The sequence below is a fragment of the Oncorhynchus mykiss genome, chromosome 3, assembly GCF_013265735.2.
Source record: "Oncorhynchus mykiss isolate Arlee chromosome 3, USDA_OmykA_1.1, whole genome shotgun sequence".
Lineage (NCBI taxonomy): Eukaryota > Metazoa > Chordata > Actinopteri > Salmoniformes > Salmonidae > Oncorhynchus > Oncorhynchus mykiss.
The window spans coordinates 33,057,684-33,071,577 of NC_048567.1; the positions used below are offsets into that span (position 1 = coordinate 33,057,684).

General features: G+C 40.8%; 1 protein-coding gene across 3 annotated transcripts; it reads left to right on the forward strand.

The window, feature by feature from the left end:
- Window positions 1–212: 212 nt before the first annotated feature.
- Window positions 213–10,928, forward strand: LOC110518846 (dual specificity protein kinase Ttk). 3 transcript variants are annotated; one of them, XM_036973897.1, is made up of 25 exons: window positions 213–356; window positions 754–846; window positions 999–1,221; window positions 1,779–1,885; window positions 2,179–2,322; window positions 2,525–2,636; window positions 2,770–2,854; window positions 3,406–3,515; window positions 3,607–3,688; window positions 3,852–3,960; window positions 4,148–4,370; window positions 4,488–4,594; window positions 4,691–4,834; window positions 5,046–5,212; window positions 5,437–5,576; window positions 7,564–7,696; window positions 7,882–7,974; window positions 8,154–8,311; window positions 8,878–9,029; window positions 9,167–9,291; window positions 9,401–9,475; window positions 9,615–9,791; window positions 9,898–9,997; window positions 10,134–10,219; window positions 10,308–10,928. In XM_036973897.1, the coding sequence occupies exons 2-25, from the start codon at window positions 756–758 to the stop codon at window positions 10,392–10,394; spliced, it is 3,030 nt and encodes a 1,009-aa protein (XP_036829792.1). In that variant the 5' UTR covers window positions 213–356; window positions 754–755; the 3' UTR covers window positions 10,395–10,928. The 3 variants fall into 3 exon arrangements, with proteins under 3 accessions (XP_036829792.1, XP_036829794.1, XP_036829793.1); XM_036973899.1 differs by having other exon boundaries at window positions 216–356; window positions 715–846; XM_036973898.1 differs by having other exon boundaries at window positions 216–356; window positions 739–846.
- Window positions 10,929–13,894: the final 2,966 nt, after the last annotated feature.

Sequence of the window (13,894 nt, forward strand, 5' to 3'; positions counted from 1 at the left end):
ATTTTTGCCAACTTTTACTTTCCTAAATAAAATCATGTACTTTTTACTCCAACACATATTACTGCGTGTTGGAGTGTGCCCCTGGCTATCCGTCAATAGAACATGTAAGGAATTTGAAATGGTTTATATTTTTACTTTTGATAATTACAAAATGACAAATAATTTTAATCGAAGTGGGCGGAGTATTTTGAATATTTGGGGCGTAGTCATCCATACAAACTGGCCAATGAGCTGACGAAGTACTTGGACGTGGTAGATTTGAAAGTGTGTTATAAACAGACAGACTGACGTTGTTGGGTTTTTTTTTTTAGCTGGGAAGTATAATTATTTCACGTGAAACTACATTTGATAAACAGGTGAGATGCGTTTTAATCTAATGTACGACTTTAAACAAAAAAGCTTTATAGCTTTGTTTCCTTGCAAATCGTTGTGCTATGGCATACGCCATAATCCGGTAGCTAACTAGCTAGAACTAGTAGCTAACGCGTTATTAGCTAAGCTAGCTTTTCTTTGGCTAGACGAGATGCAAATGGTTAGCTAGCTAAGGACGTTAACTTAGCAACACATATCCCAGCGAGCTGGTTATTTACATCAGGGTCCGTTGTATGCTTGTTGATTCACACAACAGGAGTATATATCGCACAATAGCGTAGATGTCATATGTGTGAATAGCTAGCTAGGCTTACAGTCAGTAACTGCCTCAATATCCATTAGCTAACGTATCGACGGTGACGTTAGCTACATTCTTTGCAGCGATGTTGGAGGAGGAACATACAGACAGACAGCACCAACTTGCCATGTTGTGTCAGAAGCTCGACCGAATTAAAACAAGATGTCTAATCGAAGGTAATAAAACCATTTCATTCGTTCCATGGCGATGACAACATGCCTCATATATTGTACATCAGATATGATATGTATCCGATATATGCCCATACAAGACCACTGATTTTGCAAACGGTCACTCACTGTCTTTTTTCCCTCCCATTTTCATGCAGATGACACTGATAATATCAACCAGGCCATTGGCTCCAATTCGCCTGAAACGTGTCTCGCATATCTGATGGTCTTGGAGAAGAAAGGAGACCCTCACTTGGATGCTAGTCATCTCACAAAGCTTACAGACTTCTATACCCGTGTATTCTCAACTATGCCACTGGGAAAACACTGCCAAAATGAGAGCTATGCCAGAATGCTGGTCAGATTTGCAGAGCTGAATGTGTGAGTGAACCATGATCATGCTGTACCATGAGGCTTGAGCTTTGTTTTGCAACATGTTCCTCTGTTGACTGTACTTAGCTACATCAGTTAAATACAAATTGTGCTGTGTATTAATAATATTAAAGTGGCAATCTAGGATTTGGGAAAACTACAAAGTGGCCACATTGCCACTTTTTGGTTAACAGCTGAGGAATAAGGCTAGCAAAAAGGTCACCATTCTCAAATTCACGGATGCAAGGACTGACCATCCATGAGCTCAAAATAATAGTTCTATCCATATGTTGAAGCTATTCAGTGTTTGTTTACAATTACATGGTTTACAAATATGGAAGTGAAATAAGTTTAGATGTTGGGGTCTCTGACGGATTCCGACAGTTGAACTAAGCTCTGGAGGCATTTATACCGGTAAATTATTTTATTCAAAAAATCAATGGCTTATTTCAGAATTTAAGTCTGAAAATGTATGTACCAATCCCAGATTGCCCCTTTAACAGACAACCTTTTGGTATTTATTTATTTCCTTCACATTGTTGAATGAGTCCTTTAATTTCTTTCAGAATTCAAGACCCCAGTGGGGCAGAGGGCAACTTCAATGTTGCGACTACACACTGCCAGGATTTCGCTTTTGTCCACATTGCACACGCTCAGTTTGAACTGTCTCAAGGTAGAGAGATGTACAACTATCTTTGCTTCGAATGGCATAGATGATTTATGCACACAGGCAACACAATTTGGGTTATTTACTCAACTTTGGCTAAATGGTTTTACCAGCTTTTTCATATTCACCCAATACAGAGCAGCTATTGAATCTCTAACATGTTACTCATATCATGCCAATGATGAATGCATCAGTCCAATCTGTGAAACTCCCATTCAGGAACTCCATACTGCTGCAGGAAAGTATTATTGGTATCTAGTCAGTAAAATTATTATTTCTTTACTATCCCATCTCAAAAGGCAACACGAAGAAAAGTACTTGGATACTTCAGAGGGCAATTGAACTGAATGCCAAACCCAATGACCTGCTGGAGGCTGCTATGCAGAACTTGACACTGGGCAAAGCAGAACTTCTTTCCTCTGAGGATAAGGAAAATGTACCAGGTTAGTTATGTCCAATTTCCAATCCCATTTGAGATCAGTATTAACCGGAAGCCCATTTTCTCTCTTTTTTTTTTCCAGTCAAAAACAAAAAATAGTATAATACATGAACATGTTTCTTCACCCTAGATTTGAATGAAATCACTATGCTACTTTACTGTATATTGATTGTCTTAATGTGGTGTTAAAACAATTTTTCTTTCAGTCTCAACTTATAATATAAGTGGTTCTGCAAAAAATGGCAAAGAATTTCGCAGAGTCTCCAGAAACTCTGACGGTACAGGCGACTTGCAGCTCTCCAGTATATTTTCTTCAGGGTAAAAAACAAGTTTTTTTTTTTTTTTTACAGTGCCATGTTCTCACACCAAGCTTCTCTCTGTTTGGATTTACATTCTTCTATTCTGTCTCGTGAAATTTTTGTTGTTGACACTGTTCTTCTCATTCCCTTAGAACAATGGAACCACGGAATGGACCCCTAGAGGACCAGGCTCCAGCTTGGAGGTCTGGGTCTCAACGAAAGGGAGCCGTTGGCATAGTAAAGTTTGATTTTTAGTCTTTTAAAGATTCTACAATAGATTTTATTAGTAGTAGTTTTAAATAGTGTTGGGGGGGGGTTGATACAGTTGCATATCGCAATATTACTTTGGACGATATTGTATCGATACTTTGACTCCAAGTATCAATTGTGTTTTTTGCTAGGTAGCGTTAGCTAGCGCCAGTTGGTTGTATCTGCGCCAAAACCCGGGTATTTTTCATCCTGTAGCTTGTTCTCCATCTTTTTAAATTGTTAGCCCACATGTTCGCACTTTTATGTTCATGCCTGATCAAACCTTGTTTTCATTATGCCTCTCTTGTCTCTGCAGCAGACATATATAGTGAGCAATACGTTAGGAACATCAAATCGCAATAAAATCGCAGTATCGAATCGCGATACATATAGAATCGTGAGATTCGCAATACATGTCCTATCGGTACCTAAGTATCGTAAGAATATAATATCGTGAGTACTAGTTTTAAAGTAGTTTTCCCCCCATCACTTCTCTGGCTTTAAATCATCTCTTGTTCGTTATTATCCTGCCCTTCTAGCCAGGGAGAGTGCCTGTAGTCCATCGCTCTATCTATGAAATGGATGATGATGACAGTGATGGAAGACAGGTGAAGAGGAGGGAGGCTCTCATCCCAAGTAGCTTGTCCAGGTAAGCATTTTTATATTTGACCTATTTCAAGGAAACACGTTCAGAACACAGGATTACAAAGCCTAAACTGATGAATGGAACTTTCTTTTAGGCAAACATCTGGTTCAAGTGCCATGTTTACCTTGTCCTCAGCCCAAAAGCGTGTTGAAGATGGGGACTTCCTCAATCTGAAGGTCTGTGAATGAAAATCCCCACTGTTTCAGTTGTAATTATAGATTGCGGGGGGGGGGGGGTTGTTGAAATAACATGGAGAGCAGAGCATATGATATCTCACATAATCCTATTTTAAAGACGAGTTGATTGGACAATCATATCATTGTTGATGTGCTCTCTCAGACACCGATCATTAGCCCTGAGCCACGCCCATGGGAGGACATGGGAATGGTAGACTCCACCACGACACTGCTGCACAGGCAAGACAGGAGAGATGCCACTAGGGTGGAAGGTGAAAACCTTTTACATTGAAGTGAAGCCATTTTGACCTAGTAGTTGACGGTACAAAAAACTTGTTTAGTGAAAAGCATTAGTTGGTGCACACCCACATATTCAAAGAGGTGCTCACTAACCGAATGGTAAACTTGTGAGAGAAAAAAAGTTCCTCACTCATATGTTCTCTGCTGTTTCAATGGTAGATACCACTGACAATATAAACCAGATAATCGGTTCCAACTCCCCTGAGGCTTGCCGGCTCTATCTGACTAAGCTGGAGAAGAGGGGCAATCCTCAGACGGACACCAACCTTCTCCTAAAGTTGAAGGACTGCTATTCCAGAGTCTTCTCCAGACTGCCATTGGGAATGTACAGCAAAAACGAAAGCTATGCCAAGATGCTGGTCCGATTTGCCGAACTCAAAGGGTGAGTGTACTAAAGGATATTTTTGTAAATAAAAAAACATGCATGTATTCAGATGTGTTTCTAGTGTTCTAGAATTGGTTTGTTGGTTTGATGGCTGTCTAAAAATGTCCTCTGTAGTATTGATGACCCAGATGATGCTCGGGACAACTTCATCGTTGTGAGATCCAACTGCAAAGGCTTTGCCTTTGTGCACATAGCACATGCTCAGTTTGAGGTGGCTCAAGGTAGATTGCCCATTTGTATTTGTATCTTACATAAACAATTGTGCGTAATATAGAGTTCTGATACTAAAGAGGTTTTTGTTCATATTCTTCCAATAGGTCAGGTCATGAAAGGCTCCTCAATACTACAGAAAGCCCTTCAGGTGAACGCAAAGCCCACTGAACTAATTGAGACGGCAATGCAGAAGCTAAAAGCCGGGAATTACCAGTTTCTCCCCGCAGAAGACCGAGAGAGTGTCCCAGGTAGGTTTAATTTAAATTTAGTCAATTATGCTATATGTCTTGGTGTTCGTTAGGGCATGCAATGGAAAATGTAGTCCCTCTTTTTTCTCCTGTTTGGTACCTAATGAACATGACCCTGTTCATCCTGACTACAAAGTGATAACGGCTTAAAGCTTGCAAACCTGATGTAAGTTTTAGTTAATAGATTCCTTATACGTGTTTCCTTTTACAGAGCCACAGTCCCACGGGTCATTGAGTCTGTCAAACTATGGTAGAGATAGGGAGCCGGAGATTCCCGCCCGTTTAACTCTGAGCCAGACACAGCCCAAACCCTCTAGCATGGAGCTGTCTTCAGGGTGGAAAATGCCAGCCCGTGTCAGCCGAGTCGTGTCTCCAGAGGTTTGGCTTGCTATTTTATTTTTTGGTGTTACTACTGTGTCATCAACATGAAAAGTGCTAGCATCAAACTCCAATTTAGTTTGTTCATTCTTATGGCTGAGTTAACTACATTTCTGTCTCTCTTTTTGCCTCTGTTTTGACACTTAACACTTTTTTTTGTTTTCTTTTGGATTCTTCTATTTTAACCTTTGGGTGTATCTGTGTGTGTGTTTGGTCGTCATCAGGAGAAGCACACCCCTCCTGATCTCAGGCCCATTCCACGTCTGGTGGACTCTCTGCCCACCCCATCCCTCCCTCTCCCGTCCAGACTCAACCCACCCGTCGCCTGCCAGACGCCCAACTACAAAGACCCCAGGGCCAACTGGTGAGGGGGCTGGAGTGGAGATATATCTGACATAAAAGCTCTTGTGCAATGATCCTAATCACCATAATCTAATGATTCTATTTCAGCTCTTGAGATATACAGTGCCTTGCGAAAGTATTCGGCCCCCTTGAACTTTGCGACCTTTTGCCACATTTCAGGCTTCAAACATAAAGATATAAAACTGTATTTTTTTGTGAAGAATCAACAACAAGTGGGACACAATTATGAAGTGGAACGACATTTATTGGATATTTCAAACTTTTTTAACAAGTCAAAAACTGAAAAGTTGGGCGTGCAAAATTATTCAGCCCCTTTACTTTCAGTGCAGCAAACTCTCTCCAGAAGTTCAGTGAGGATCTCTGAATGATCCAATGTTGACCTAAATGACTAATGATGATAAATACAATCCACCTGTGTGTAATCATGTCTCCGTATAAATGCACCTGCACTGTGATAGTCTCAGAGGTCCGTTAAAAGCGCAGAGAGCATCATGAAGAACAAGAAACACACCAGGCAGGTCCGAGATACTGTTGTGAAGAAGTTTAAAGCCGGATTTGGATACAAAAAGATTTCCCAAGCTTTAAACGTCCCAAGGAGCACTGTGCAAGCGATAATAATGAAATGGAAGGAGTATCAGACCACTGCAAATCTACCAAGACCTGGCCGTCCCTCTAAACTTTCAGCTCATACAAGGAGAAGACTGATCAGAGATGCAGCCAAGAGGCCCATGATCACTCTGGATGAACTGCAGAGATCTACAGCTGAGGTGGGAGACTCTGTCCATAGGACAACAATCAGTCGTATATTGCACAAATCTGGCCTTTATGGAAGAGTGGCAAGAAGAAAGCCATTTCTTAAAGATATCCATAAAAAGTGTTGTTTAAAGTTAGCCACAAGCCACCTGGGAGACACACCAAACATGTGGAAGAAGGTGCTCTGGTCAGATGAAACCAAAATTGAAATTTTGGCAACAATGCAAAACGTTATGTTTGGCGTAAAAGCAACACAGCTGAACACACCATCCCCACTGTCAAACATGGTGGTGGCAGCGTCATGGTTTGGGCCTGCTTTTCTTCAGCAGGGACAGGGAAGATGGTTAAAATTGATGGGAAGATGGATGGAGCCAAATACAGGACCATTCTGGAAGAAAACCTGATGGTGTCTGCAAAAGACCTGAGACTGGGACGGAGATTTGTCTTCCAACAAGACAATGATCCAAAACATAAAGCAAAATCTACAATGGAATGGTTCAAAAATAAACATATCCAGGTGTTAGAATGGCCAAGTCAAAGTCCAGACCTGAATCCAATCGAGAATCTGTGGAAAGAACTGAAAACTGCTGTTCACAAATGCTCTCCATCCAACCTCACTGAGCTCGAGCTGTTTTGCAAGGAGGAATGGGAAAAAATTTCAGTCTCTCGATGTGCAAAACTGATAGAGACATACCCCAAGCGACTTACAGCTGTAATCGCAGCAAAAGGTGGCTCTACAAAGTATTAACTTAAGGGGGCTGAATAATTTTGCACGCCCAATTTTTCAGTTTTTGATTTGTTAAAGTTTGAAATATCCAATAAATGTCGTTCCACTTCATGATTGTGTCCCACTTGTTGTTGATTCTTCACAAAAAAATTAGGAAATGGTATTGTCAGTGTTGGGGAAGCTAACCTGAAAATATTACTTCCCACTGCAAGAAGTTGCGCTACAGTAAAGCTACCCTCAATAAAAATAAAAAAAAATTGTTTAACTAAAGTTACTTTGAAAAGGTTACTTTGAGAACTACCTCTTGAAAAATGAGCATATTTTAATCTGAACTGGCATAGTGCAAAGTTAAGACTCATCCATCCTGTGACGTGGCTTAAGTAACAGTCACGGCAGACAGTGTGGTGAGATCTGAGTGTGTTTCGTCTTGGAATCAAGAGGAAAGATGGGAAGCAGTGGTGCAGAAAATAGGACTTTCTTTGACATTTGAATTCCCTTTTCTCCTCAGTTACGTTACCCCCGTGGTCAAGAGGAACCCCCCGTTTGCGGCCCCTCTCTCAGCAGCCCATAAAGCCGTCCCTGCCCAGCAGCAGCCGTGCACCCCCCTCAGCCAGGTGTCCTATGCCCAACAGACCCACCAGGTAAACCACAAACGCCATCCATGGGATTTCCCTGATCACTTGAGACGCAGTCAGGTCAGGAGGAACTAACTCATGGCCCTAGCTAGTTATGTTCTCTATTTGTGAGTTTTCAGTTTTAAGTTAAAGGCCTATGTCAAATGAAATGTGAACTTGATGGTTGAATGACTCTGCACTTGTCCCTTCAGGGTTCCACCACTGCTCTCTCAAACGAGTCCATCGTGATAAAAGGCAAACAGTTCCTCGTCCTGAAAATGATTGGCCGAGGTGGATCCAGTAAGGTAGGGTCCAGTTGTCTTGTTCATTAAGGCACAATGTAACAAAAGCTCTCAAAAACATTGTGCAACGGAAAACAAAAGACAGTTACTTGTTGGACAATTTAAGATACCAGGGAAGTACTACAGGTGGTTGGATGGCCGATTAGCCAGCTGGTTTGATGGTAGGTCCTCTGTCATTTCAGGTGTACCAGGTTCTGGACCAACGGAATCAGCTGTTTGCTGTGAAGTATGTGAACCTGGAGGAGGCTGATCCCCAGACAGTGGAGAGCTACAAGAATGAGATCGAGCATCTCAATCACCTGCAGCAGTACAGTGATCAGATCATCAAGCTGTATGATTAGTGAGTGTTCAATGTTTGCTACCCTGACTTATTCCGCTAGGGTCTAGCAGTAAATTATTTAGATTTTTATAAAAATGCATACACTATACATCCAAAACAAAAACGGGTGGTACTGATACATACATAAAAATAAAAGACATAGTCATATGGCCTACATATAAAAAAAGGAATGATAACAACATAAATCTAATTTTTAAGTTTTAAAATGTTTTGTCTCATCGATGTTGTATCAACTCCCAAACGGGAGAGGCGAAGGTCGAGTCTTGCGTCCTTCAAAACATGACCCGCCAACCTGCACTGTTAACACCTGCTCGTTTAACCTGGAAGCCATCTGCACAAATGTGTCGGAGGAAACACCGTTCAACTGACAAGTGAAGTCAGCTTGCAGGGATTAAACCCCGGGCTGTAGTGACGCCTCAACACTGCGATGCAGTGCCTTAGACCGCTGTGCCACTCGGGAGGCCCCAACACAATGTATTTCGATTGTGGTTCTCTGTTCCATCCCACTATACATGTCTTGGGATTCCCAGTGAGCAGTGCATTTTATCAGTTATCTTGTGTTCCAGTGAAATAACCAACAGCTACATCTACATGCTAATGGAATGTGGTAACCTGGACCTCAACACCTGGCTACGGAACCGTAAAACTGTCAACCCGCTGGAGAGGAAGTTCTACTGGAAGAATATGTTGGAGGCAGTCCAGACCATCCACAAACATGGTTATTATCTCTCCATCTGTCTTGAACTCTGTATCTCTCTTCATCAGTAACGATTGTTTTCTAAGTTCCTCATACCCAAACATTGCACTCTATAAGAATATTTTTTTAGTTTTTTCAGTAACTTTTTTTGTGTGTAGGTATTGTCCATAGTGACTTGAAGCCTGCCAATTTTGTGATTGTGAATGCCTCGCTGAAATTGATTGACTTTGGCATTGCAAACCGCATCCAGCCTGATGTGACAAGCATTATGAAAGATTCTCAGGTAAGAGCACAACCCCCATCTCCAACTGTAGTTCATAATGTATGTATGCATAACCAGAAGCTTTCCAGAATAAGGATATTGATCTTCAAGAAAAATATCTGAAACACAGGTGGGGACCTTGAACTACATGCCCCCTGAAGCCATCAAAGACAGTTCATCCCAGCCAGGGAAGGCACGCTTTAAGGTGAGCTGATGTCCCGTCCTTCCAAAACAATGTATTTTTAATTACATGCATATTCCATATGGACTCATTTGTATCAATGTTGGAAGATTATGCATGTGAAATGATGTATAATAAATATTTTTGTCTCTTTGATTCATAGATTAGTACTAAAGGTGATGTGTGGTCCCTTGGTTGCATCATGTACTTCATGACCTATGGGAAGACTCCATTCCAGACCATCACCAACCAGATCACCAAGCTACACGCCATCATTGACCCGACCCATGAGATAGAGTTCCCTGACATTGCAGAGAAGGATCTGCTAGATGTGTTGAAGGTGAGTGATTCCGCTATGTATTTGGCTTTTTGGTTGAGTTTTGATTTACTGTGAATTACATGGATCTGATGGGGATATGTTTTTTGTTTTGTTTTTCTACTACCAGAGGTGCTTGGTACGAAACCCAAGAGAGCGGATTTCCATCGCGGAGCTGCTGGAGCATTCATACCTAAAGCTTCAGTCTCAGCAACAGTCACCTGTGCCAGGTACATAAATGCCCACACATTATGCATATTTTTAACTTATACCTGCCATAATACCAAGTGTTTTTTATTATATATTTTTTATAAGAAAAATAATTGCAACAAATGTAATTTTGTCTTCCTCTATATCTCCTTTCAGCACCTCCTGACAATAACGATCTGAAGAGGATCCTCAATGAGCTCGCTGCCTTACAGTCTCCCAACAGCATTGCCAGGGCAACTAATGTGAGCATAACAATGTGTGAATTTCCAATAATATTAATCTTATTGTCATTTGCTTTTAACTGACTGGCGTCTTCTCTGCAATCGACAGAACTTGGCGAAAATGTGCAACAGTGGTCGAAAACTGGATGCTGCAGGGTGTGTAAAGTCATCCAGCCTGCTCAACTGGAAGATGTGATCTGGCCATGTAGATGCTCCACTGATTGCCTAAAAAAAACCCATAGGTGTCAGCAGATGGGACTCCATTTATAGCCTAAGTCGTGCTTTACCCATGCTTCAGCACAACCCGAAAAATACATCCTGCTTGGCAGTACACTGGCCTTGTTTGAATACTTTGAAAATGTATCCTTCCTTCCCCTTGAAGTAATCACTGATCTGACATGTCTGGATTGGTGAAAGCTATGAAGTGGAACCTTTACTTTTATTTTATCCAAGTGTGTCAGATCAGTGCTGACACAGAGGATGAGAGGAAAGAAGGAAGCTTTTTAAGCCGGGTCCATATCTGCCCTACAGCACTCTACCATCTCCATGTTTTATGTCCTCATGACTTCCCCTTGCTTGCATCTTGACAGATACGAATCTAAACTTTTTTCTGTCTTTTTTTTAGACTGACATTTTTTGTTTCTCTTTACTTTACACATTTTACTGTACTCTCAAACATGTAACTGCAAAAAATGCTCAACAAATAAACTAGCTAACTGATGTTTGTTTATTTCAGCTGTCAGTTTCATCTGTGGATAGACAGATATAGTGATTATAATATATAGAATTCATTCAAGACTTTCAGTTATTTGTATCCTACCAGTGCCAGTAAAATATATTTTATATATATATATATATATATATTTTTTTTACTGGCACTGGTAGGATACAAATAACTGAAAGTCTTGAATGAATTATAGTGAAGCTGCTGAATAACCTGCTCTGACAATGTAAAATGGGATGACTTCAATGTATGGTAATAATGCTGTCTCAAATTCATATCAAAACCAACCAAAGGGTTTCAGCACCACATCAGGGAGAACTATGAAAATGGACCAATACTGCGTGCACCATTTTCTATTACCTCCAGCATGACTGTTACATGCTCTTCATGACACCAGACATCTTGCTTTTTCACCTTTTTGCACCCAGGAATGGTTTCCACTAGACAGCACAGCCACAAAGTCTACATTGTCTTTTGTAATACTTTGTGAAAACAAAAATGAGCTATTTGGTCTTTAAGGTTAGCAGTGTGGTTAAACAGGTAATTTGTCTTTTTACCTAAGCACAGTACTTGACTTGGGCGGGAGGTCACCTGAACTGAGTAAAGGCACCTCAGATTTAATTCTGATAGAGTTGCTGCACCTCATATATCTCGAAGGTATTGAATTCCTGCAACTAAATATAAATGAGTACTGGCACCTAGTTCAGGTCAAATCAAGCACTGGCCTAAAGATGCATTTACAGTCTGGTAAAATTCATAGCTAGGAGGAGTAGGAAAGGGATATGGTACATATTGACAATAATACATTTTATTGGGCAGATGCCTTTCAGGACACTCATATTACATTTTAAGGACATCTTACATCAAATCTGGTACTATATATTACATCTATTTGATGTAGGCCTATAATGAATTAGAATGTTGCTTTATTATTTGCAGGGAAAATATAACATTTTAAAAACGATCAGCTTATTTTTTATAATATCCGAGTTCTGTCACTTCACATGGTATCATGTGCGGTGAACAGTAGCTATTGCTGTGTAGGTTACTCCACATTAGCTAGCTAGACTCACAAAACTAGCAAAAACAAGTGGGCAAACAAAGCTCACTTCAATTTTTTTCAGTTTCAGGACATTGAGACAATGTCCTGAATGCTGTTTTTATTCAGCACTTTTAGAAATCATGAAACACTCTTCTCCACTTCAATTCACACTCTCCCTCCCTGTCCAGTGAAAAAAAACAGCCTATTACCAGTGTTTTCATAACGTCTAGTTTGAGACTCAAGTTTTGAAATATAAGCAACTCTACGTTATATTAAGGGGAAGGCCTACATTAAGAAAATATGACCTCTTATTGTAAATGAAAATAGGCAAATACATGAAACAATATTTCCAGTCAGTGTAAATAGCTCATAATTTGTAGAAATGTAATTAAATTGGAAATATAAATATGCCCTGTGCTTTTGCACTAGAGTTAGGCCCTATAGGCTATTGATCATTTAATTGATATCACACAATACATGGTAGGTGCACTTGATCTCTTGCGCCTAGCAGAGAATTGCACTCTGCTTGCATTTTGACTCATAAAGTGATCTCGACAAATAAAAGGTTGGTGACCACTGTTCTAGTCTATATAGGCTATGGCCTATTATTATTATTATTATTATTATAAACTGGGTGATTTGAGCCCTGAATGCTGATTGGCTGACAGCCGTGGTATTTCAGACAGTATACCACGAGTATGACAAAGCATTTATTTTTACTACTCTAATTATGTTGGTAGCCAGATTATAATAGCAATAAGGCATCTCAGGGCTTCGTGGTATGTGGCCAATATACCACGGCTAAGAGCTGTATCCAGGCACTCCGTGTTGCGTCCTGCCAAGAACAGCCCTTAGCCGTGGTATATAGGGCATATACCACAACCTCGTACCTTATTGTGTGTATTAGCATACTGTTAGGCAATTCTCTAAATTTCCTTTTAGGGTGTTTTAATATGCAGCATGTAACCTAATACAAAGCTGATCTACTTTGATTGGTTGCCGTGCCAGTGATTAACACTAGAAAAGCCTGGCCTCGTTGGACTCACCTTTCGGGCCAATGATGTGTCTTTTGAAAGTAAACATGCTAGCAGTCTAAATAACAGTGCATTCAGAATGTATTCAGACCCCTTGAATTTTTCCACATTTAGTTTCGTTACAGCCTTTTCTAAAATGTGTTAAATATTTTTTCCCCTCGTCAATTTACACACAATACTCCATAATGACAAAGCAAAAACAGGTTTTTAGAAATTTTTGCAAACATATAAAATAAAAAACAGAAACATTACATTTACATAAGTATTCCGACCCTTTACTTAGTACTTTGTTGAAGAACCTTTGGCAGCAATTATAGCCTCGAGTCCTCTTGGGTATGACGCTACAAGCTTGGCACACCTGTATTTAGGGAGTTTCTCCCATTCCTCTCTGCAGATCCTTTCAAGCTCTGTCAGGTTGGATGGAGAGTGTCGCTATTTTCAGGCCTCTCCAGAGATGTTTAATCGGGTTCAAGTCCGGGCTCTGGCTGGGAAACTCAAGGGTATTCAGAGACTTGTCCCGAAGCCACTCCTGTGTTGTCTTGGCTGTATGCTTAGGGTCGTTGTCCTGTTGGAAGGTGAACCTTCACCCCAGTCTGAGGTTCTGAGCGCTCTGGAGCAGGATTTCATCAAGGATCTCTCTCTACTTTTCTTCGTTCATCTGTCCCTTGATCTTGACTCGTCTCCCAGTCCCTGCCACTGAAAAACATCCACCCCAGCATGATCCTGCCCCCACCATGCTTCACCGTAGGGATGCTGCCAGGTTTTCACCAGACGTGACGCTTGGTATTCAGGCCAAAGAGTTCAATCTTGGTTTCATCAGACCAGATAATCTATTTTTTCATGGTCTGAGAGTCCTTTAGGTGCCTTTTGGCAAACTCCAAGTGGGCTGTCATGTG